Here is a 27,732-nt window from a genome sequence, read left to right on the forward strand (position 1 = left end):
AAAAAGACGTTCAGTTTTGTATACTTTATTAATACAATTTAATTTTTAATATGAATTTTAAAAGAGTTTAAGGACTTTGAATGTTCTTATCTTATTATGCATATAACAGAAATCGCAATTAACCTTTTTATTACTTACTAGCTGACCCTTAGACTTCGTAGTGCCTCAATCGATAAATAAAAAACCTACACTTTAGTATAAAATAGACTTAAAACAAACAAAAAGAATCCGACGGATGGGGGACCCAGCAAAGGGAAAACAAAATTGTTATTTTTATTTAATTCCGAGCATTTTCATATTTATCTACCTTTTAAACCTTCTCTGGACTTCCACAAATAATTCAAGACCAAAATTAGTCAAATCGGTACAGCCGTTCTCGAGTTTTAGCGAGACTAATGAACAGTAATTCATTTTTTAATATATAGAGATTCATTCTGAAGTACTTCATATCATTATACATATATAAGTAGGTATGTATGTCAGTCGCTGGTATCCGTAAACAGAGCACTCTATTTTGAGGTCGGGCTACTGTGCGTGATTTGTTCCCAGTCATTTATTTATTTATTTATATTTTATATTCAAAAATACATTTAAGATATTATCATAATAACGTTTTTTGAATTTAAATCAATTCAATACTTAATAATCCTTTATAAATGCTTGTTCTTGACCTCCCATTACACTGTTTCCGACTTGTTACAATAAGATTAATGATCTCCATCCAGTCTTCTTGCTTCCGCCACGGCTACCCCGCAACGACAGTACAGTCGTTAACGAAACTAGGACCGGAATCTTAACCGGATAATCGGAAATGTTCTCCGAGGACATCACTATTGTAATTTTATTCCGTTTTTCTTTACGAGTAGCGGCAACCCTGCGGCTTAATCCTCGTTAAATCTTTCTACAATTAATTATTCTGCACGTCCCATTGTTTCGGGGGATAAAAACTCCAAGTCTCCGGGCAATAACAGTATATTTCTATATAATCACGGTGCTTCGTTGCCTCGCTTCTGTCTTAAAGAACGAGAAACACATTTTTAGTTCCAGTAATTTGTTAGGGTTGCCACGTGTAGTTAGGCAGTAGAAGCGTTTGAAAGTTTTTTTTTGACAAAAATGTTTTGTATGTAAGTTTGTATGTTAAAACTTTTTTAAGTCTAAATCAAGATTAGGACCACTTCCTATCATATAACAGAGTTGAATTTTAAATTTGTGTTCAGGTTTGATGATAATGCACTTATGATAAGCTTTATTTTAATGGCATCGGTCAAGAGCATAGCAGACGAAATTTCACTGGTGCCCAAGCATACCTGTCCTTAATTAGAGTTTTTATTGCATAGTTGAGTGGACGAACGAGCTCACAGCTCACCTCGTATTAAGTGGTTATTGGAGCCCATAGACATCTACAACGTAAATGCCGCCACCCACCTTGAGATACGAGTTCTGAGGTCTCCTACCCGTGTGGACACAAGAGGTTTTACCATCACTAAAAACCTCACCAGTCAAAGAGTTATATCACTTCAATGTTTTTTTTTATGTTTGATTCTTAGTGGTTACGGGAACATGGGTAGGTAAACGCAGACAAACCCATTGTTTCCAAAAAATATTATTTAGTTTCTTTTTAAAGTATTCTCGTTATATTTATTATGACTCTTTTAGTTCGTCTCACTGGTAATAAAAGTATAATAGTCAAGAATAAAGATATTATAATAAATAACCAAGTATAAACACATAGTTTAATAAAATACAATGAAAATATATTATTATGTACATAAACATTTCCTGTTCACAAGTCAAGTTCCGTGGAACAAGTCTATTGTCACGAGAAAAAGGTTTCGACGAGAATACAAAGGAATAAATACCTACAAGCTTCCTGTAAAACGCATCGAACGACGTACACGGTTAGCCGAGAATAGTGGTGTGAAGCTATCGATAGCGTAAACATGAAATCGATTTTTTTTCTCGATTTTAAACTATGAATTCATTCGGACGCGATGAGAGATGAAAATTAACGTTCTCTTTGAAGAGTACTTTCGTTGTGTGGATCGTTTTTTGTTTTATCTATATATTAATAGGCGAAGTAAAAACTTTGTATCCCTTTTTACGAAAATTGCGTGGACGGAGGAGTATGAAATTTTCCACAATTATTTATACAGAATATAGAGAAGAAGTGCACAATGCTAATATTTTTTTAAAATAATGCATAAAAGATACATTAAATCAATAAAGAAAACATTACACACACTACATACCATGTATTTGACGCACACACGCATGCATACTATTTATTGTCAAACTTTTGTTCTTGACGTCTGTTGTCAAATTGAGAATAGAATATGGTTTGTGTTTGTTAATAGTTTTTAATAGTGTAGTTTTGGCGAAATTTGTGATTATAGAAGTATAAAATACAATCATAATAGTGTACAAACTTACAATTCCAATTAATTATAGTCGAATTTCGACTACTGCGGGACCTCTAGTATATATTAAAATTTAATGTTAAAACATGTTATTGGTCAAACTGCACTTTGGTCTTTACTTACGGAGTTGTTAATTTTAAAATTCTGTCATTTGTTAATCGGTTAGTGTTTTGTTATCTACTACATTTGTGTCTCTTTCATGTTTATATATAATATGTATATAATATGGGCCCGATGAACATACGTGTAATTACGGAATACAAGTTTCGTAACGGTAAAAAATTCTACAGAAACAACGAACACATGACTCGTTATTTTTAACGTTTTTGATATAGAAATTATTATTTAAATATATACCCCATGGTTTCTTTAAAACTAAAGTCAGCAATGATGAATTAAAGGCGATAGTAGAAGCTGACGATGCTCAATAAACCGCTGGGTTAGCTACTTTCGATGTTAGCATCAAAACAATATTGGTCCATTTGCGTCAAACTGCCAAGGTGCAAAATCTTGATATGTGGGTGCCGCACGAATTGAACTATCGGAAGAGCGACGTACGCATTATGTTATGCCTTGTGTTCCTTAAAGGATACCGAAACGAAGGGATTTTGAACCAGATTGTTACTTCACGATCTACTACTACTTACGATCAAAAATGGTTTTTTTTTTAAATCATCATGTTCATCTTGTTAGATGGCCTGGTTCGGCCCCCAGGCAATGCACTAAACGAAAACTTACCCCTAACAAAATTGGCGGTGTTGTTTGGTGTTCTAGTGCCGGTATATCTCATCACACATTTTTCGGAATTTCAGGAATAACATCTTGTAATAAAAATCAAACCCGCAAAAGTTATAATTTGCGTAATTACTGGTGGTAGGACCTCTTGTGAGTCCGCACGGGTAGGTACCACCGCCCTGCCTATTTCTGCCGTGAAGCAGTAATGCGTTTCGGTTTGAAGGGTGGGGCATCCGTTGTAAGGTGGCTGGCGGCATTTATGTTGTAGATGTCTATGGGCTCCGGTAACCCTTAACATCAGGTGGGCCGTGAGCTTGTCCATCCAATTAAGCGATAAAAAAAAAATTAGAGCTTGGGTGTAAAAGCAAATAAAATCTATTAAAACACAATCCGAAATGTCTTGTGAATTTTCGGCATAGGTTAGGAAATTTCAGTTTGCTTAGTTAATTCAGGGATATCATTCAAAGCACAATTACCCAAGGGCGGTGAAAAGGGTGAACTCTTTACGAGGTGCCTCACGGGGTAGCTGATTTACGTAGTATTTTGAATGTCACAACTTATAATATATACGCAATATGTGTTTGGCATTACTGAGAATTTTTCAATACAACTAATAGGTTATAGCGTGGATTTTTTTCCAATTCATTATATTGGATTTTATTTAATAATAATAATAAATCATTATTTCAATTAAAATCATACATTCTGTTAGTATTACATATCTGATTGTATTTTTTTCTCTAAGTGCCTGATGTAACTATTATTAACTAGCAGTGACTATTAACTGGCATTTCCTCGATCTTGCTCGACATGATGTTTAGGAGACTTGCCACTGTCACGCACTCGAGGCAATAACGACGTACTTCTTTCCAGTAAAGAGTCATCTGTGTGAGATGTCACCATAGTATCGCAAACATTGCGGATGCTCTGAAAAAGCGCGGCACTGACAACATTTTTCTAAATTTGAGGTACATTGCGGATGCTCTGAAAAAGCGCGGCACTGACAACATTTTTCTAAATTTGAGGTACATTGCGGATGCTCTGAAAAAGCGCGGCACTCACAACATTTTTCTAAATTTGAGGTACATTGCGGATGCTCTGAAAAAGCGCGGCACTGACAACATTTTTCTAAATTTGAGGTACATTGCGGATGCTCTGAAAAAGCGCGGCACTGACAACATTTTTCTAAATTTGAGGTACATTGCGGATATTCTGAAAAAGCGCGGCACTGACAACATTTTTCTAAATTTGAGGTACATTGCGGATGCTCTGAAAAAGCGCGGCACTGACAACATTTTTCTAAATTTGAGGTACATTGCGGATGCTATGAAAAAGCGCGGCACTGACAACATTTTTCTAAATTTGAGGTTCAGATTGAATTTACGTTGCCACTTAAGTGACGCGTCACATATATTTAAACACAAACCCTATGACCAAGTCCCGCTGCCAAAAATCGATAAACTACCTTGAAACTTTAAATATAGTTGTTCAACAGATAAATAAATTTATTACCTTTACCGAATTGTTCTCAGCCCTGACCCGAACTAAAAGTAGTAACTTAATTAGATTTAACTTTAGTTTGACATTAAGCTATCGATTAGCTGACTACAGTAAAACCGAAATAGATGTGTATTGTAATCGATTTTATTGTATCGATGTGTTTAACTTCTAACACCCTCACTATTACAGAAAAAAACTCTTCCGGATTGTCGATAGCCCTGATCCTTCGTTTGGAACCTCTGGGTCTATAGAGAAACTTTGTTTTCTCTTTGTATTTTGTACTGTTTATTCCATGTATAACTCTTTGAGATTACCTTAAATGCATACCTCGTCACACTCTGTACATTTTGCAATTGTGTTCAATGACAATGCTCTAAAAGTCCTCACTTTTCTAAGGTATTGTGTAATAAAAATGAAACCCGCAAAATTATAATTTGCGTAATTACTGGTGGCAGGACCTCTTGTGAGTCCGCGCGGGTGAGTACCACCACCCTGCCTATTTCTGCCGTGAAGCAGTAATGCGTTTCGGTTTGAAGGGTAGGGCAGCCGTTGTAGCTATAATTGAGACCTTAGAACTTATATCTCAAGGTGGGTGGCGCATTTACGTTGTGATGTCTATGGGCTCCAGTTACCACTTAACACCAGGTGGGCTGTGGGCTCGTCCACCCATATAAGCAACAAATAAAAAAGGTACTGTCTTTGGTATGAGCTCAACTCCACGTTGTTTCCCAAGTACTCTGACAGTTAAAAAAACTTTAGCGGTGTCCTTAGCAATATTAGACTCGACAACCCGTCGGTCGGCATTTTCAGGGTTGCACCAGGAGCCTGGTTGCAGTGTTGACCGGGGGAACCCCCTTACTCTGCGCTGGTTGTTATCCCGGATAGAGATCGGATGTCAGACGAGAGAGTGCAGGGGGGGTCCTCACAAATAAGTTCACTTGTCGTTACGTGGATCTTAAGATCATCAGCTTTCAGTAACAATTAAAAAAGTAATAATACCTTATGACTTCAAATCGTGAAGATATATGTTAAGTTGCTCCTTTTCATTATTTGACAAGATTGCCCTTGATGTTCTCTTCTTTGATTCTATACTACTATTTATTTACTATGCACTATGTATTTTGTTGTACATTAGAACATTATTAAAATTTATCACCAGCCCACAGCTGGAGCTGGCGTCTCCCAATTTACGTCGCTCACTATGGACCTATTGTTACGCGCTGGGGTTCGGGATAAATAAAATTCTTTTTTTTTTAATGATTGATAGATTACTGGTGGCCCGGAGGCCTTTCCAGTTTCTCCAGGACATGTGGGCGAGCAAAGGCTCAGCCAGGAGGGGTGGGATTTGCTAACAACTGTCCGAGCGCCTCCGAAGGAGACCTAACAACTCAAGAGCAATTGCTTCGCGAATGAATCTACCACCGGATCGGAATCGCGACCCACTGAGAAGATCCGGCGAGAAACTCAGCGGGCTGATGCATGGGTTAGGTTGCACGTCGACCTCTTTGTCGACGTCGACGAGTACGGTTACCGGGGTTAAATAAAATTCTACCGAAGTGTAAGCTAGCACTGTATTGATCACTTAGAACACACACAGAACACTTTAAAATACTCAATTCGCTTCGCTGCAGGTGATCCGTTCGCTGTTTCGCTTCGAGTAGTTCCGATTATTAACTGACTGCGTGCCATCTCTGCAACGCTTTTATAGCCGATACCACATCCCTAGAATTATCGAGAATATTCCACAAAAGTCTAGTATTGTGTTTCCGCTATCTGACAGTAGATGGCGTTGTACTTCTCGAGCTTTCTAGGTGCTACTAGATCTTTCGATATTCGTTAGACTATTCAGCGATAGATGGCGTTACTCTTACCGGCGTAACACTATTATAGACCAATTACGAGTATACCCAACTTATTTTGTATCTTGTATGTCAAAATTTTAGATCAACAATGAAAACAATACAACTAATTGCGTCACCTTTAATTGATAGCAATTTACTTCCAATTAATGTCAGGTAATAGCCGTCGACAATTGAATGGCCGTCGGATGAGTTCTTCGATTAATTAAATCGATTTCTGTATTAATTTTCGACTAAGCCTCACGTTTTCGGGACAATTTCCATTACGTATATTTTTTATTGCTTATATGGGTGGACGAGCTCACAGCCCACTTGGTGCTAAGTGGTTGCTGGAGCTCATAAACATCTACAACGTAAATGCGCCTCCCACTTTGTGATATGAGTGTTAAGGTCTCTGTATAGTTACAACGGCTGCCCCACCCTTCAAACCGAAACGCATTACTGCTTCACGGTAGAAATAGGCAGGGTGGTAATACCTAGCCGTGCGGACTCACAAGAGGTCCTACCGCCACCTCTCTTAAAAACATATTTTCTTTGCGAGTCTACGATTAAAATTTGACTTAATATTATTTAGTAATTAGTTTTACGATTTAATAAATATTTTTTTACTGTCATTATGTTATTTTAAAAGTTTTCGAATATTTTACAGATTTCATGGTCACGGATGACCGAGGTGCTATTTCGTCGACGTTTGAATAATTTAATTATCTCTTATAAACCTATTGTTATAAATAACCTTACCCCGTCTATATCTGCCGCGAAACTCTCATGCATTAGTGAGGATTTGTAATCACGGGTCTGGCTCGCTAAGTCAGTTTTAAAGCTGTTCCAAAATAGCTATACCCTTGTTAACGCACGACCCAGCCCGTACCCTCATCGCGGCAAATCACGACAAATGAATAACACAAAGATATAGTTAGAGAATTTGAGGTACATTAGAATTTGTTATGAATAAATTTTATATGCATCGACGCGATGAGCCGACAAACTTAATGGCGTTGAACGATAAATTACCGCATACTTTGAAAAACATTGAAAATTGTTCACTAATTACAGAATGGACAATGTTATGGTTAATGTCACGTCCTTAGCTCGCGAATGGGGTTATCATCGGCATAAATATACTTCGAATTAACTTAAAAAAATACGTCAATCGCACTAGCCGTAATTCCTAAAGATTTCTTCGTGGATCTTTCTATTAAAATATACACAATACCATAGACTGACATAGACAAAACTGCTAGTAGTAATAACAGGGGACTAGTATTAACTAGGTAACTAGGTTTACCTGTACTGTGAGAACCAGAGACTGATATACATAGTTGTATTATATTTATGTCGGAGAAGCCACAATTATTAACACCCATCGTCAGACATCGTAGGGGCGAATAGGGTGATCGAGCTAACAGAAACATTAAGTACACCAATCACGTTTGCCGTCTTAGAACAATTTAAAAATCTTCTCTTGACGTTAGCAAACGAAAACGAATGATAGTTCTTAGGACGGAGACACCGCTCTTCAAGAAGTCTGGTTGGCAAGTGTGACAGCGTTTACGCGCCTCCATCGGCTAAGCTCTGTTGTAGCACGAAGTTAGCCGAGTTCCGACGATGAAGCGATCGTGCTGCCACCTCTCGGGAATCATGCTGCGTTTGATTTAGCTACTAAACTAATGACCGTCTCCGACATAATATACGTTTTTCTGTGGTGAGCTGAGGGTCGTGGGTTCGATTCTCACATCGAGCAAACATTCGTGTGACGAACAGATTTGTTTGCTTTTTGTCTGTTTTGTTTGTGTATAAGTATCTATATCGATCTCTGGTAGCCCATTACACAGGAATCCTAATTTATGGCTGGATAACCGTGCTTGATGTGTTCCCATTATTTATTAATATTATTATTATACCTTTAAACGAGCAATTCTTATATATATTATAATCTGAATCTCGGAAACGGCTCCAACAATTTTCATAAAATTTAGTATACAGAGGATTTCGGGGTCGATAAATCGATCTAGCTACGGTTTATGTTCAGAAAATGTTGTTTTATTCGTGTTTTCAATAATCAACTTTATCGATAATGAACTTTATGACTCTTCCCGACATCTATTGGCGAATAATAATACTATTTTTCTTAATTGAGAGCAACTAGCTGCTTTAAAGACACAACAAGATGGCGTTATCAAAAAAAATCGTCTGGTATATTATTAAATGGCGTACAGCGTCAAATAGATTTTAATTAAATTCATAATGGCGAAAGTGTTTGAAATAACAAAGTTAAAACGTTAGCTACGCGCCCCGTCAGCCACTAGCCACAGCCGACATCTGATTGGCACTCACACAGAGGGATTGTTGAAAACTCATTTCGCTCGGAAATTTGCACGAAATCATTTTAGTTTCGCGGCTAAATAATGTTAGAATAATATCGCAGTTTCGTCGTTACAAGTGATTCAGTTATTTTTATTACTGAATTATTATTAATGATTTTTTTTATTGCTTAGATGGATGGACGAGCTCACAGCCCACCTGGTGTTAAGTGGTTACTGGAGCCCATGGACATCTACAACGTAAATGCGCCACCCACCTTGAGATATAAGTTCTAAGGTCTCAAGTATAGGTACAACGGCTGCCCCACCCTTCAAACCGAAACGCGTTACTGCTTCACGGCAGAAATAGGCAGGGCGGTGGTACCTACCCGCGTGGACTCACAAGAGGTCCTACCACCAGTAAATGAATTCGAATTGTTTCAAAATGGGAACATTCTCGAAATCGGAATCTCGAAGTTGTAGGAAAATTTAGATCATCAAAAAATATTACGCCCAAAAAAACACTGTCGTTCACACAGAGAACCAGTTCAACGTGTCTTAATCCCATCTTTAAATGCAAAAGCGTAGCAGCTTTAAGCTCGACACAAAGCTCTACAATCACGAGTGGAACACAACGAGAGCTGGTAACGCGGTCGAGGTGAAGAATTCGCTTCGAGTATGCATTGTGTCTAGTTGGCTGAAACCTTGGAAACCTTGAAAAAATATTACAAAATGTACCTATTATATGAATTTTAGTATATAAGTCGCTTTTTATAGAGCGCCATTATTTTTGAAGTTAAATAGTGGATATTTACCGTAGACAGCAGATTGGCTCTGCCCCTGACGTTGGCAGAGGCAGAGCCAATGTTTACTGGTTGTAGGACCTCTTGTTTACTGGTGGTAGGACCTCTTGTGAGTTTGCGCGGGTAGGTACCACCACCCTGCCTATTTCTGCCGTGAGGCAGTAATGCGTTTCGGTTTGAAGGGTTGGGCAGCCGTTGTAAATACTGAGATCTTAAAACCTATATCTCAAGGTGAGTGGCGCTTTTACGTTATAGATGTCTATGGACTCCAGTAACCACTTATCACCAGATGGGCTGTGAGCTCGGCAACCAACTAAGCAATTAAAAAAAAGTCCGTGTGCACGTACCTTAAATCCCGCATAAAACCGAAGCGGTGACTGAAAATCAGCGTTTTTTTATTTTTATTATTTAGACGGATGGACGATTGAAGTCGTTGTGGCCTAAAGAATAAGACGTCCGGTGCGTTCGTGTTGAGCGATGCACTGGTGTTCGAATCCCGCAGGCGGGTACCAATTTTCTAATGAAATAGGTACCCAACAAATGTTCACGATTGACTTTCACGGTGAAGGAATAACATCGTGTTATAAAAATCAAACCCGCAAAATTATAATTTGCGTAATTACTGATGGTAGGACCTCTTGTGAGTCCGCACGGGTAGGTACCACCACCCTGCCTATTTCTGCCGTGAAGCAGTAATGCGTTTCGCTTTGAAGGGTGGGGCAGCCGTTGTACCTATACTTGAGACCTTAGAACTTATATCTCAAGGTGGGTGGCGCATTTACGTTGTAGATGTCTATTGGCTCCAGTAACCACTTAACACCAGGTGGGCTGTGAGCTCGTCCACCCATCTAAGCAATAAAACAAAAGTGCTTTATTTACTATTTAAAAGTACTTCTATCCGACTAGAGTAAAAAAGTTTAATTTATTTAAAACAGTTAGTTGGAACATAGAAGATTCTATTGTAAATGCTAAATTAATTTGTAACTTTACAATTTGATACATAATTGAATGAGAAAGCACTCTTGAAATCGATCGAGGTGATTAGCTGACCTTGAATTTGGGTCAATGAGTGATACATTTTGGAGACGATTTCTCGATTTTATGATGATGAGTAGTATCTTCAGTATTGAGTATCCTGGAACTGAAGATGAACTTACTTCACAGTTAAGGCTGGTAACTATGGCTTGATAAACTGATGGAAGGGCATTTTGTGCGCCCGCACGGGTAGGTACTACAACCCTGTCTATTTTTGCCGTGAAGCAGTAATTCGTTTCAGTTTGAAGATGGGGCAGCCATTAAACTATTATATAAAACTGAAATTTAATACTCATGTTTCAAAGTGGATCGCGGTGTTTACCTTGCTGCTGTCAGTGGGCTCCGGTAATCGTTTAACACCAGATGAGTCGTCAGCTAGTTCTCTCATCCAAGCAATAAATAAAACTTGTAAAAAATCAGCATCGTCAGGAGTTTAATTTTCTTTTTGCTGTCGAATATCAATTAATGAGCTAACAGCTTACTTAGTATTAAATGCTTAGCAGAACTTAAATATGAAAATAATTCTTAAGCGCCTTTTTCTTTTAAAAAGAACCCTTAAGTCAGAATAGCTAGCATATGTCTCCGACACATCTGGTGTCCTAAAGTTTTTTAGAACCGATTACCATCTGACGACCTCGTCTGCCGTCTATAGTAACAACGCACACATATAAGTAAGTACAAATACACTAGTACACATACGAATCTGTCTCTACATTTTATTTTATCATTATACGTCGGCACGATGAGATAAAGAAGGTGTTTGATTCAATGTGACGACGGTACATTATTGTGGTCACTAAACCAGCGTTTTAATTTCGTAGTATTTAGTTATAGTTTAGCGGAACTATTCCTATTTAAAATATTTCTTACTGGTGGTAGGACCTCTTGTGAGTCCGCACGGGTAGGTACCACCGCCCCGCTTATTTCTGCCGTGAAGCAGTAATACGTTTCGGTTTTAACGGTGGGGCAGCCGTTGTAACTATACTGAGACCTTAGAACTTATATCTCAAGGTGCGTGGCGCATTTACGTTGTAGATATCTATGGGCTCCAGTTACCACTTAACACCAGGTGGGCCGTGAGCTCGTCCACTCAACTAAGCAATAAAAAAAAAATTGATTAATTCTTCTTTACGTTTTAAGTTCAAGGGGTTATGGTCAATTTAAACACTATATTTATGGTGCCTCATTATAAATGCTTTGTTTAAAATTGTATGAAAAAGTAGTGCTCGATTTTTGGTCAACGTTGTTCTATATGTGATCAAAGCAATGAAGGAATGTAACTGAACAAATCATTGTTCGAAGACAAGAACATTATTATTATGTAGAAAGTATTATGTAGGAAAATGAAAATCGTGTCGCGTGTCTTAAAAGTACTTAAGTTTTACAAGACAGTTTAAATAGCGGTTAAATAGTTCTCAATACCTTTTTATTGTATAGACACGTGAACAAGCACAAGAGATTCTTAATTTGTAACTATACTTGAGACCTTAGAACTTATATCTCAAGGTGGGTGGCGCATTTACGTTGTGAATGTCTATGGGCTCCAGTAACCACTTAACACCAGGTGGGCTGTGAGCTCGTCCAACCATCTAAGCAATAAAAAATATATGATTTTAATTCATAAATACATCTCCTTTTAAATGGGTACCGGGATCTAGAGATATGCCTGAGACATGAGGTTAACGTCTCCATTGTACAGTAAAACGGCCATTACAACCTTTAGACCGGAATGGATTACTGCTTTGTGGCAGGAACAGGTACAGCAGTAGCTAAACGTAGGGCGTATTGTAAGGCCGCTGGCGTACCACTGCCTGGCCTATTTATGCAGCAAGGCATTTACGCCTCATCATCATCAGTATGTATCTCTCCACTGCTGGATGTAGGCCTCTCCCATAGTCCGCCACAATGAACGATCCTCCGCCTTCCGCATCCAATCTTTCCCAGCATATCGCTGCAAGTCATTGATCCAACAGGCAAGGGGACACCCAACGCTACACTTACCGGTACGTGGTCTCCAGTCCAGAATGCGTCTGCAGCATCGGCTATCGGTTTTGCGACACGTATGACCGACCCATTGCCATTTCAGCTTGCTAATCTTTAGGGCTATGTCGGTTACTTCGGTTCTTTGACGTATTTTCTCATTTCTGACTCGATCCATCAAAGAAACTCCGAGAATACACCTTTCCGTAGCATACTGAGCGACTTTGAACCAGACCTACGGTCAATGTCCACGTTTCAATATTTACGCAACGCCGTCTAAAATGCAGTCCATGTTGAAACTTATATCTAGTATTTAAGCTAGGTCTGTCTAGTGTTTCGGTCGGGCGTCCTCAGGGTGGCGCCGCGTGTCTGGTTGTAGTGTTGACCGCGGGAAGCCACCTACTCTGACCGGGTTTTGACCCCGGACGGAGATCGGAAGTCGGATGTAAGAGTGCAGGGGAGTCGTTTAGTGGGTAGGGCCCTAAAATTCCTTGGGCCCGCGGTCTCCTCCTTATACCTTGCAAATCGTTAAGTCTCGCGCACCCCCTAGGCGCGGGGACGCCGTAGGAGGTTCGGGCCCCGACCCGAAAAAAAAGGTGTGTCTAGTGTTAAGGTAATAAACCTTTGAAGAAAAACGACCACGTGGATTACCAGCTCATGAAAATGATAAATGTGGACTACGATCATTATATACAATTTTTTATCTTAGCATGTAACTCAAATAGCTGATTTTCTGGCCCAACAACTCAAGGTCCAAGCTACCAAGTTACTCGGAGAAAATTGACTTTGCGGAATCCTCGATCATTATCCCAAATTTACATGCCTTTCATTCCAGTGAGGCCATTTCGACGTAACTTTTAAGTTACCTTTAACTTTGAAAGCTTTTGAATAGCGTTATTATGAAGTTCATCTTTTATTAGGAAAGTTCTTTATACTTTTTTAATGATTTAATCAGGCGGTTGCCTCAACCCGCGTCTGAAAATATTGTCGATAAATAAATGTTAAACTCTAAATGGGTAATTTTTTTTTTAATTGGTTGCAGGTCGTATATGGGTACTGACCGCTTATTTGTTTTTACGACAGCCATGCTATCCAATCCGAAGCATTTACATTAAAAAAAACATGTAAGACATTTCTTACATTTTTTTTTTAATGTAAATGCATACTTTTATGAAAGCCAATATGTTTATTATATAGAAGTCGTTGTGGCCTAAAGGATAAGACCTCCGGTGCATTCGTGTTGAGCGATGCACCGGTGTTCGAATCCCAGGCGGTTACCAATTTTTCTAATGAAATACGTACTTAAAAATGTTCACGATTGACTTCCACGGTGTAGGAATAGCATCGTGTAATAAAAATCAAACCCGCAAAATTATAATTGCTTAATTACTAGTGGTAGGACCTCTTGTGAGTCCGCATGGCTAGGTACCACCGCCCTGCCTATTTCTGCCGTGAAGCAGTAATGCGTTTCGGTTTGAAGGTCCACCTTTGTGCTGTAAAAACTGAGACCTTAGAACTTATGTTTCAAGGTGAGTAGCGGTATCTACGTTGTTGATGTCCATGTCAACGGTACGCACTTGTCACGAGGTGGGCGGTGAGCTTTTCCACCTATCTAAGCAACAAAAACCATGGTTTCCGGGTTCGATCCCCGGTAAGAGTCGATCAATATTTTAGTAAAGACCTTATATAATTTTTTTTTTCACGGCAGGAATAGGCAGGGTGGTGGTACCTACCCGCGCGGACTCACAAGAGGTCCTACCACCAGTTAAAAACCGTTATATTGCAAATACTTTACTAAAATGTCTTTTGTGATAGTGCGCTCGTCCACCCCTCTATGCAATAAAAAAAAACAACAAAATGTGTGCAATTCACACGTGGTAGAAGTGAAACCTTCCAAAATTAAAATACAATTATCCTAAACGTCTTAAGTATATGTAAAATTTTGTCATTAGTAAATAATTGTAAGGTAGCGCCCTCTGTGAATTGATATTTTAATTTCACGTATAATCCTAAATTAAAATTCACTACAAGAGCTTTCATACACACGTTAGTATTAAAAAATCTCACAGATGGCGCTGTATTAAATAGTATGTATATTTCTGTCTCATTCTTTGTATTTGTGTCTCTTACCTGTCGTTTTTTCCGTTGCATCCGGTTTGAAATCACAACGATTCTAAAGAAGTTTTCACTTCAAAAATATTCATATTTAACTTATTTATTTCTTGTTTAAAGGTAATGGATACATTGAAGGAACAGAGCTCGACGGTTTCCTCAAAGAGTTCGTCTCCAGCGCCAACTTCGTGGACATCAGCCCTGACGTAAGTTTCCAAGACTTTATAAATCAATCTAACTCATTTGAAACCGCTCTGACTTATAGAAATTGCACGAAAATCGTTATTATCATCCCGGTTAAACTATTTCTTTTTTTTTTGCTTAGATGGGTGGACGAACTCACAGCCCACGTGGTGTTAAATGGTTACTGGAGCCCATAGACATCTACAACGTAAATGCGCCACCCACCTTGAGATATACGTTCTAGGGTCTCAAGTATATTTACTATATAACTATTCTGGAACCTCCAAAGTGGTTTTTAGCTATTTAATTACAATGTGCTATAAAAATGAACCCGACCAAAGTTGCAATTACTGAACAACCAAGACATAATCCTCAACTCTAAAGATGAGTGGTTCATTGCTGGTGTCTACGGACACCGGTAACACTTAACACCAGATATGCTGTAAGCCCGTTCAGCCGTCGAAGCAATAAATAATCGCTACATACTTATGTACGTCATATTTTACTAGATTAGATCTTTTTTATTATCTACTAGCTGACCCGGCAGACTTCGTAGTGCCTCAATCGATAAATAAAATACCTAAAATTTTATATAAAATAAACTTAAAACAAATAAAACGAATCCGTCCGACGGGGGACACATCAAACGAAAAACAAAATTGTTATTTTCATTTAATTCCGAGGATTTTCATATTTATCTACCTTTTAAACCTTCTCTGGACTTCCACAAATAATTCAAGACCAAAATTAGCCAAATCGGTCCAGCCGTTCTCGAGTTTTAGCGAGACTAACGAACAGCAATATATATACCTAGTCAGGTCATAAATTCTGTCACATATTTAATGTAAAATAATTGAAACAAGTTTATTCATTATGTAACCATTCATATACCAAAATGAACTTAACAACACATAGATTCTTATGACACTAAAGTTTATTCAAAATGACCTCCGTGATTTTGAATACAGGCCTTCAATCTGCGCGGCCAGTCGTCTATCGCAGCACGAACGAGGTCCATGTCAATATCGGCTTATTTTCATTTAATTCCAAGGATTTTCATATTTATATACCTTTTAAACCTTTTCTGGACTTCCACAAATAATTCAAGATCAAAATTGGCCAAATCGGTCCAGCCGTTCTCGAGTTTTAGCGAGACTAACGAACAGCAATACATATACCTAGTTAGGTCATAAATTCTGTCACATGTTTAATGTAAAATAATTGAAACAAGTTTATTCATTATGTAACCATTCATATACCAAAATGAACTTAACAACACATAGATTCTTATGACACTAAAGATTATTCAAAATGACCTCCGTGATTTTGAATACAGGCCTTCAATCTGCGCGGCCAGTCGTCTATCGCAGCACGAACGAGGTCCATGTCAATATCGGTGGCTGCCTTAATCAAGGATGTCTTGAGTGACTCCAAATTGGGATGAGGCTTTGAGCACGCCTTTTCCTCCAAGTGTTGCCATATCTTGTAATCTAACGGATTCAAATCTGGACTGGAGGAGGGTCAGTCTTCGTGCCGGATGAAGTCGATTTCACGCGCCGCCAGCCAGTCTTGTGTGCTCTTCGCTCTATGAGCTGGCGCCGAATCTTGTTGGAATACCCAGTGCCTGTTATTGAACATGGTATGAGAAACAGGTTCCACAAGGTTCGTCAGGACTGTATTTTGATACACAACTGCATTCGTTTTTACACCTTTCTCACAAAAATGTACCTCTGTTAAGCCCCAATAAGAAACTCCCAACCATACCACGAGCGAGGATGGAAAATGACCTCGTTGGACACGCGGAATACGGTTGCTCGCTTCTTCACTACTGTGTGCGTACACCTTATCATTTTGTTTGTTGTAGCTCTCTTCTACGGTAAAAAATGTTTCATCCGAAAAAAGAATTTCCCGATTTTTTTTCCCGCGTACCGCTTCAACAAAGCGCGGCATCTCTTCAGTCTCAGGTCCATTAGACGAGCATTCAAACGATGTCCTGTTTTTCTTCGATATGCCCGAAGCCCTAAGTCTTCATTTAACACCCTTTTCACCGTGGTTCTGCTTAACCCCATCTGAAGGGCCAACAGTTTCTGCTTACGTTTGGGATTTCTTTGAATTCGCGCCTTCACAGCTTTTATCACTGCTGGAGTCCTAACAGACCGAGGGCGACCACTTCTTGACCTGTCATCTACACTAGAGTCTTCATTGTATCGTTTGATGGTACGATAAACGAATCTTTTGGTTATATTAAAATTTTTCATTATGTTAAAAATTTGAATTGGCGCGTAACCGCAACGATGCAACGCAATAACTGCAAGACGGTCTTCTTTAAGCGACCACTCCATATTTAAAAATGAGTAAAATTCTAAAAGTATACATTTTTATTTTCATGAACAATTCGAAATTCGAATTCAATAAACTTTTTTGTGGCCAGCATTCTAAAAGAAAAGTTTTTACTGTGTGACAATACTTATGACCTGACTAGGTATATCATTATTATACATAAAATATAACTATACACCATATAATACGTATAATACACCACAATATCAAAAATGTACAGTGTCTTGCGATCAAAATTTTAAGGAAAGGTAAGAATAGAAATATTGCTTTTATTACTCAAATTTATTTAAAATAAAAATCTGAATTTATAGTTTATCACGCCTGAATTGCTCTCATAATTAAGTCTTTTGGTATTTTACGTCAAAAAGTCTTACAATATGAAAAAACATGGATGTATTTCAGTTAATTTTTAAACTACATACATCTGATTCCTCTCCTGCTTCTCCTGCCTGCCTGTAGAGGTAATAATATACATAAGGCAGATATTTATTTTTTAATGTGTATACCATATAAAAATACATATAAAAATGAATTGCTGTTCGTTAGTCTTATTAAAACTCGAGACGGCTGGACCGATTTGGCTAATTTTGGTCTTGAATTATTTGTGGAAGTCCAGAGAAGGTTTAAAAGGTAGATAAATATGAAAATTCTCGGAATTAAATATAATAAAAATAACAATTTTGTTTTTCCTTTGATGTGTCCCCCGTCGGACGGATTCCTTTTGTTTGTTTTAAGTTTATTTTATACAAAAGGTTAGGTCTTCTATTTATCGATTGAAGCACTACGAAGTCTGCTGGGTCAGCTAGTAATATATATTTAATAATGGTCGCCAATAACGTAATATTCATAAAAGTTATTCGCTAAATGTCGCCTTCACGCCGCGGTCGCCAACCGAAAAACAAACCTATAAAATATGAGACTACAATTGAAGTTCGGTAGTATTGAGACGTAATCTATATTAATTAATTTGTTTATTGCGTCGGGCGGCGATAAGTCCTCGTTAATTATACCGTATAGGACAGAGTGAGGTCGAATAAATTTCAAAGAATCTTGTTAAATAATAAAATATCTACTGGCGTATTTTTCATACAGCGCCGTTCCCAATTTATCGCTTTATTATGCCAATTCAAGATCTACTAATACTATTTTCAAAGATGAAAATCCACTAATCAGAGCAATGGCTAATAGAGATTATTTAGAGGGAGGCAAAGAGGGAGAAACCAAGAATCAAGGAACTGGTTATGAAAAGTCGCAAAAATAAATTTCATGATACACTTAGATTAAGAAAGAGAAGATGGGAATGGGGATAGTGAAGTCTAGCTTGATCATCATAGTAATGTAATTAAGTTTTAATTAGTATTTCGGCGAACAGATTTTATTGATTCTAAGGCCTAATGATCTGAGGATTATCTGGTCAATCCACTTCATAACCGATCTTCTTGGTGTGGTCGAGGTAAAAACGAGACGACGGGATCATTTCCAACAATTCATCAAAGCACTATTTCGTGTCAGTCACATATATGTGGTGTCAGCACTGTTGTCCGTTGAGAATTCCTTCAATGGTGGTAGGACGTCTTGTGAGTCCGCACGGGTAGGTACCACCACCCTGCCTATTTCTGCCGTGAAGCAGTAATGCGTTTCGGTTCGAAGAGTGGGCCGGCCGTCATACTTTAAAAAACTGATACATTAGAACTCATATCACAACTCATATCACGGTTTTTACATTGTAGATGTATATGGACTCCCGTAAACACTTAACACCAGGTGGCCCGTGGGCTCGTCCACTCATTTAAGCAATAAATAATAAAAAAACAGGGCCTAATTCTAGATTCGATTATGCATGTGCTTTCCAAATAATGCATTATCATCGAAACTGAACCAGCATCTCAAAATTTAAGTTCATAAGATAAGAAGTGAATCTAACTTAGCTAACAAAATTTTACTTAAGCAAACATACAAACGTAACAGGTTTAATAAAAACACATTATAAAAAAAACCAAAAAGATCTTTTTATTTCATTGAAACCTCATTAGAAATCAGCATAAACACAAAGCCCATTGAATCTTACAAGGCCAGAGGCGCAATCACTCACATCGAATACAGAATTAGCTAGGAAATTTGTAAGATCGACTTTATCTGTAACACTTTCCATTGGTACATCTTTAGTAACTCCACTCAACACATCGGGAGAATGTCTTCGGCCGTGAGCTTGACTTATCATTCTACCGATAGCATTAGAAGGTTTTTTCATATCCTCAAGTTCGGCTAATGTTAGCGCTCTCGGTGTACCTCTGTGCTGCGTTCTTGTTGAATCTGTTGTAATTCCTAAAGATTTATCTCTCTCTTTCTTATCTTCTATGTCTTCAGATTTTATTGGCACCGTTTCAAATTTATCATTAACTGATTTAGTTACACTAACATCAAAACTTTTCGATTCAACATGAATCGTATTTATCAAAAAAAGTAACAAAATCAATGTTTTCTTCATCGCGACAATTAGGGTACTGGTTGTATAAAATGCGCGGTAATTATTTTATATTGGACGTTGTTATGCAGAAAGTATTCAAGATTCTTAGGTAGTGATAATTTTATTCGGTATTAATCAGAACACACTTTTTTTTTTCGGTCCGGGGGCCGAACCTCCTACGAGGCCCCCGCGTATAAGGGGCGCGTGAGGTATGTGACACTCAACGATCTGCATGGTGTTGTGAGCAGACCGCGGGCCCAAGAATTTTAGGGCCCACCCACTAAACGACTCCCCTGCACTCTTACACCCGACGTCCGATCCCCTCCGAGGCCAGAATCCGGATGAGGTAGGGGGTTACCGCGGTCAACACTACAATCAGACGGTGCGGCTCACCCCAAGGACGCCCGGCCGACGGAGCCTTCGAGGCGAATCGAAGGCTCTGAAATGTCGGCCGTCTCGGTACGGTAGCCCGTCAGGCCGCCCAGACGGTGCCGCTGATGTCCTGGAATACCCCACTGGACCAGAACTAGCCTGCCGGGTCGCCAACCGGTCGCTCTATTTACTCCTCGGCAGCGCGCTAGAGTGCTGGTAGCGCGCCGCGCGGCCTCTACCCCCTCAGGTCACCCCTTGACCTTCACTGGGGGGAGGCCGCTACCTACAGGGGCCGGGACGTACGGGCGTATTCTCGCCTCCGGCCCACGGCTCGACGGCGACGGATCAGTGCGGAAAGGGAAGAGCTCTCCCTCTCGCCTCCTTCTGCGAATTGGTGGACTCGCAGAGGTCGAGCATCGCCTTCCAGGACGCGTCGCTGTCGAGCATCGTAGCCATGACGCCCGGCAGCGAGAGGTCCTCTAAAGTAAGAAATTTTTTTTTGTATGTTTAAATCGTTTTTCATAATTTTAGAAAACTCGAACCATTTGATGATTTTTGCATACTAAGACATATACTACCTTGATAACCATCTTGATACAATCTATTTGAATGAAAACAATTTGTTTCAATGAAATTAAAATAACTATTCTATTGGTTATGAAATTGGTTTTAATCGATTACAGGATTAATAAAACATTCGTACTAAAAAGTTATTTTATTAATATTATTACACTAAATATTTTTTGCATGGTCTTATCCAAATAGGAACACACAAGGAAGTGGAATCGCTTTAACTATAAATTAATTAAGCAACTCAAAACAATAGTCTTATCAATATGGATGATGATTGTAAATGCGCATTTACTATGAGAAATACTTGTGTGTAAAGTTTCGGGAATAGGCAGAGTTCATGTATCTTCAAAAATCAAATTTGACAAGCTGATTGCTTCAAGCGAGCATTCCGATGATTTGCTTGGTGTCTTCAAGAAGAAGAATAGGACAGTGATATTAGTATTGGAAACCGTTGGTAATGTAGTAACTAAAGAATAACCCATAAGGAACTGGCAAAGTCGTCAACTGAGTTGAATATTTTTTCTTGTAGGTTAGTGATGGTTATAAAAATGTTCAAGGGCATCCTCCACATTAATAATAGGTCAAGTAGTGTAATTGTTTAATGTATATTGCGAATAAAATTATTTCCTTACATTATATGTTAGATTAGTTTTCGTTATCGTGTTTTTTTGTCATATAGTTAGTTGTAAGGACCATTGTGTACAAATTCAGCACTTTGTCTTTTTTTTTTTTATTGCTTAGATGGGTGGAGGAGCTCACAGCCCATCTGGTGTTAAGTGGTTACTGGAGCCCATAAACATTTACAACGTAAATGCGCCACCCACCTTGAGATATAAGTTCTAAGGTCTCAAGTATAGTTACAACGGGTGCCCCACCCTTCAAACCGAAACGCATTACTGCTTCACGGCTGAAATAGGCAGGGCGGTGGTACCTACCCGTGCGGACTCACAAGAGGTCCTACTACCAGTAATTACGCAAATTAAAATTTTTGCGGATTTCATTTTTACTTCGATCTTCTTACTTACTAAGGCGCCAAAATATCCAGTAGACTCCGGGAAAGACGAATCCGAAGATATTGAGAATGAATATATTTCTAAAAGATCCAAAACACTCAAAAATACATTAAAACCAAAGGAAGGCATAGTTAGGCAATGTAAGGGCTTAGTAACAGAACTCGATGGGTAGTTACCAAAAGAATTTGTAAAGTATTGAAAAATTCAGTAATAATATAGTGTCGAAAAAAAAAACCCGATCTTAAAAATGAAGGAAGTTTTAATTATTTCCACGACTGGTGAAAACATAAGAAAATACTAAAATACCTATACTTAGTAATCGATGTATTTGAAAGAACTTATAGATAAATCACAATATAAATATGTTTATACAATATAACACGAACGGAACGAAATTAGCGTCAACAAAAGCGTTGGTATTAAAAAAAAAACCATTACCGGTCCCACAATTCCATTAGTGCAATAACAAACAGAAATATAATTACAGATACATTATTCTATTGTGCCTTTACAATGAACGATTATGTTGAAAATTATGAAAGGAAAAAATGGAGTTTATTTCAATGCGATCTTTATTTGTCACGCCATTTATAGCGTTTTATAACTGTTACATACTTTTTCTCGATTATTCGAATCCAGACTCGTATTACTTCAGATCTATCGAACAACAGATGTGCTTCTTCAATCTTGAATATAATTTTTTTTTTATCACATTTTTCATTTTTTATCACATTTTTTATTAATAATCAACATTATAATACACATAGCTGGGGATCGACTAAATACTTAGACTAGAACCTTAAGATCACCTAGTCTTCAACCGTAGTATCATCATTTGCTAAAAAATCGATACGGTACCGGTAAAATAGGGCGATTAGGGATTGAGAGGCGAATCGGGAAAAAACCGGGAAAATCTTTCGACGCTCAATATAAGTTTTATATTCGTTGCAAAATCTTCCATTTTTTGTAGTTTAATAGTAGAATGTTGAAAGTTCACAAAACAACTCTGAATATGCATGATAATAGCTGCTAACTTATAAAATATCGCGTTTCAAATTAACTTCCTGTGGTGGTAATTATTTTAGTGCTAGAAACTTTGCTCTCTTTTATTTATTTGATAATAATAGAAGACGACTATAATTTATAAACGTTATTTAGTGTTTGAACCAGCATATATATTAAAGGTAAGTCTCAGTTGTTATTGGTTTTAATGTATTTGATTAAATAAAAATACATGTAAAAATCTGTTGTTTTTGGGGATATTGGGGACGTCTTAGGTACAAATAACAACGAAAAAGGGGTCAATTGGGATGAGAATACGTGAAATGGAAACGACCTAAGTATAAATAGGTACAGGTTTGTAGGGTTGTCTATGTAGTTATAACAATATTTTATAAATTTGTTGGTAAAAATCTGGTTTATTCGAAGTGAAATTGGGAATAAGTCTTTAGTTGAAATAGATAAGCAATTTAATATAAGTAAGTCGATTTTGCAGAGACATGTAACAAGATAATGAAATCTCAAGGTGGACAAAAATGTCTAAGTAATATTTAATATTTGAATAATAAATATTTAATATTTGTTCAGAGTGGGGGTATTCATCTGATTAATCCATGGAATAACCGACACACCTAATCTCTTAACCCAGATAGAAATATCAGCATTGTCGATTGCACCTATAATTGAGGTGATGTCTGCCATGTACTTTTGTCAGTTTTTCAATTTTTTTTGTTGATGATCACTTTGTTGGTGCAACTAAATAAATAAATAAATTAAAACTATATATAAAAATAAAAGAAATGCCAACCTTAGCAAATTTCTCATTTCGTCCCAATTAACCGCAATTTTCGGGTAAATAGGGATTACACCTATTTTTGCATTTTTTGCTTAAACTGGAATGCTAGTTGCATAATTTTAAATTAGACAACAAAGATGCCCCCAAGAGTCAATCATTTTGATCCTGATATAGCATTATAAACATCAACAACTACCTTAAAATTGCTCATAAGGTTGGAATTTGTCCCTAATCGCCCCATTTTACGGTACTCATATTGAAAAATCATTTTTATGACATATTCAACTGTCAAGATATAGTTTTAAAGGATTTGGCAAAGGAAACTTGTAAAAGCTAGATAAACAGCCAAAGTATACAAACATACATAGATGATGAGAGATGTGATAGTAAAATTTTATAGCAACAGATCTTGTGTTCAACAGCTTTCTTTATGAGCCTTAATTTGGAAATAAGGGGCATGGTTTATATTTTGTTTTATATGACATTTTCATATCGAATTTATTGTTCATTAATATTTCTAAAACATTTAAGTAACTGTTTATCTTTTCTTATATAATTAAATCACTCTTTTATTATATTTAGTAACTAGTTAATATTTTAAAAATATGAACTCCAAAGTACATGATTCTAGTAAAGTTTTATTTGTTTGACCTCTATTATTTATCTATCAGAATGTATGGATGTCTAGTATATCTATATATTAATACTTGAAGCAAAAACTTTGTATCCGTTTTTACGAAAATTGCGCGGACGGAGGAGTATGAAATTTTGCACACTTATAGAGAATATATAGAGAAGAAATGCACAATGCTAATATATTTTTTAAATAATGCATAAAAGATACATTAAATCAATAAAGAAAACATTACACACACTACATACCATGTATTTGACGCAACACGCATGCATACTATTTATTGTCAAACTTTTGTTCTTGACGTCTGTTGTCAAATTGATAATAGATTAAATATTGTTTGTCTTTCTTAATATTTTTTATAGTGTAGTCTTGGCGAAATTTGTGATTATAGAAGTATAAAATACAATCATAATAGCGTACAAACTTACAATTTCAATTAATTATAGTTGAATTTAGACTACTGCGGGACATTTAGTATTCATAATTATCTAGCACTAAGCTGCGGATACACTCAAGAACGCGTTTACCCCAACGGTTATCCGGCTAATATGGCCAGCCCATTGCCATATTAACGCGTTCTTGAGTGAAGACCGCGTATTGGAAAACGCATTGCGGGACGCCCTCAGGCTCAGTGGAGTGATGATATGTGCAGGGTGGCTGCCAGGAACTGGATGAGAGAAGTTGAGGATCGTGCTTAGTGGCGAGTAATTGGAGAGACCTGTGTCCATCAGCAGACTGCTATAGGCTGATGATGATGATGATGATGAAGCTGCGACTTGACTGCCTCCCTGAAATTGCTGATGTCTATGAGCGATGGTGACTGCCTACCGTCAAGTGGGCTGTATGCTCATTAGTTTCATCTTTTTTATCTCATTTATGGTGGTCAGGACATTAAAAACAAAATTATTTATATTGTTATCGGTTCTTCAGGAGTATGCAATTTTTTAAATCAATCTGATGTCTTGAAGTCCCTAAAAATGACGTTCGAAAATTACGTTACATAAAAACAGATGTGTACATATATATATATATATATAAAAGAAATACGAACTCGGTAATGTAAGTAAAGTCGAGCACTTTGTATTACTAAGATAACGTTGTGACCTACAGCCTATCAGATATACAGACAACACTCCAATTATATGTATTATACAGTCCGGAGTTGACCAAAACCGAGGCTCTCTGAAGGCTCTCTGCCGACAAAAATACTGTGACCATAGACTTCGTTCAAAAGTGGACAGTATTTTTTATTCAATTCTAGTTCCGCATTCATTTGTTGTGAACAAACATTTCATCAAATAGGCCGTCCGCACGGTGCTGCTGGTTTTCCGGGATATCTAGTTGCATCAGAACCAGCCTCAAGGGTTACTCTCCGAAACCGCGTTCTACCATCCTCCTGGCGCCAACGCGCTAGAATGACGGTAGCGTGCGGCCACAACCATCTCTAGTAGCCCCGTGACCATAACCGGGAGGAGATTCATCTCCTCATCATTACAAACTACCCGCCTTAACGGTTGTAGAGAAAAAAGAAACAGTGAAGTAGTCTGAAATTGAAATTGCGCCTTTGATCAGTGCTCGGTAATGTAGATTTAATTCTATATTTTATTTCGCACTTGTATGTTGATGAGCGAGATTGATACGGTCTACGTGATTGCGAGTAGTCACCTTCGTTGATGGACGTTAGCAATTCCATAAACCTTTGTCAAAAAAGCCTTTCAATTTCTCTGTGCTTTTTTTCCTACCTATTCTAGTGACGAGTAAATGAGCTCACGGGGTTCTAACCTGACGAGTTTGCTAACACTAGTTCTAACTAGATCAGTGCTTCGCAAAATCTACCACCGGATCGGAAATGCAACCAACTGAGAAGATCCGGTGAGAAACTCCGTGAGCATTGTCACCCTTAAACGGAATATGTTATGCAAGTGTCACTAGTTTTTGGCTGGGATCCAGAACAGTGAAAATTATCAGCACTCGTAGGTGGGTCTTGTGTTCATTGCTCGAATGGTAAACAAAATAATAATATTTATAGAAACATCTAGACTATTCTAGACGTCCGTGAGTAACGTTATATATTTACGTTCTGGATGTTTAGAGTAATGGGTTTCTTGTTTTTAGATTTATTACTATGGCTCGGTTTTATCGTTAAAATGAATATAATATATGTATATTCTTTTTTATGTATTTGTATGGATCAGCTTGTTGGACAACGAAAGTGGCGGATGAAAGGCGATTGCATGCAGCAGAGATGCGAATGTTGCGATGGATGTGTGGAGTAACGAGAATGGATAGAATACGGAATGAATATGTTAGAGGAAGTCTGAAAGTGGCACCTGTGACAGAGAAGCTGAGAAGTGCGCGTTTGGGATGGTATGGACATGTGATGAGACGGAATGAAAATGAGGTTGTTAAGAGAGTGTTAACTATGAATGTGGAAGGATTTAGAGGAAGAGGTAGACTTAAGAAGAAATGGATGAATTGTGTGAAAGACGATATGGGTAGGAGGGGAGTGAGCGAAGAAATGGTATATGATAGAAGAGTATGGAAGGAGAAAACATGTTGCGCCGACCCCAGGTAACTGGGAGAAGGGCAGGATAATGATGATGATTCTAATTCTCACTGCCATCCGAATGTGGTATTAGTTGTCGTCAATTTTTCAAAGTTATTAGGAAAACAAATCCGAAAATCTCTGTCTCTTTCTCTCTCAGTCAATTTCAGTTTGGTGTATCAGTATTGAATTTTATAAAATTGAAAAGCTTAGATATTTTTTTTTTATTGCTTATATGGGTGGACGAGCTCACAGCCCACCTGGTGTTAAGTGGTTACTGGAGCGCATAGACATCTACAACGTAAATACGCCACCCACCTTGAGATATAAGTTCTAAGGTCTCAAGTATAGTTACAACGGCTGCCCCACCCTTCTAACCGAAACGCATTACTGCTTCACGGCCGAAATAGGCAGGGCGGTAGTACCCACCCGCGCGGATTCACAAGAGGTTCTACCACCAGTAATTATGCAAATTATAATTTTGCGGGTTTGCAATTACGCAAATTATAATTTTTATTACACGATGTTATTCCTTCACCATGGAAGTCAATCGTGAACATTTGTTGAGTACGTATTTCATTAGAAAAATTGGTACCCGCCTGAGATTCGAACACCGGTGCATCGCATTAGACTACCGGTCCATTAGATATTTATGTTATGTATAATTCTCGAAATTACTTAGAAAGTTCGAAACAAAATAAATCACGTATTAAAAAACAAAAAAAAACACTATTGTGACTATAAAGTGAATTTTTGGAACGAAGTTCCTTACGGCAGGCTTGGAGGGGATAGGGATTTTGCTGCGCGACCGAACTGACAAAAATGTGATAGTAAAACCGTAAGAAAAAATCCGTGGAAAAAAGTGCGTGGAATAAAACCGTTAAATGAGACGTGCGCAGGCGCGACAGTCGCATACACAAGCGAGTAGTGTATAATACCTTTCTCTTTCTCCCTCTTTATTTTACTTTTACATACTTTCCTGCACTTAAATAAAAACTAATCAGCAAAATTTAAGAGAAAAATCAAGAAAACCTACATAAAATTGAGCACGATTTTTTTTTTG

The 27,732-nt window shown here is 37.9% G+C and overlaps 1 protein-coding gene across 4 annotated transcripts in view; it reads left to right on the plus strand.

Annotated features, from left to right (window-relative positions):
• Positions 1 to 27,732, plus strand: part of LOC101739587 (calbindin-32) — a 198,297-nt gene that overhangs the window by 41,363 nt on the left and 129,202 nt on the right. For all 4 annotated transcript variants that reach the window (XM_038018143.2, XM_038018144.2, XM_012689715.4 and 1 more), the window contains exon 3: positions 14,865 to 14,950. In XM_038018143.2, the coding sequence (XP_037874071.1) occupies positions 14,865 to 14,950 (86 nt within the window). The remainder of the gene's footprint in view (positions 1 to 14,864; positions 14,951 to 27,732) is intronic.

This window comes from Bombyx mori, chromosome 20 (assembly GCF_030269925.1).
Source record: "Bombyx mori chromosome 20, ASM3026992v2".
Classification (NCBI taxonomy): domain Eukaryota; kingdom Metazoa; phylum Arthropoda; class Insecta; order Lepidoptera; family Bombycidae; genus Bombyx; species Bombyx mori.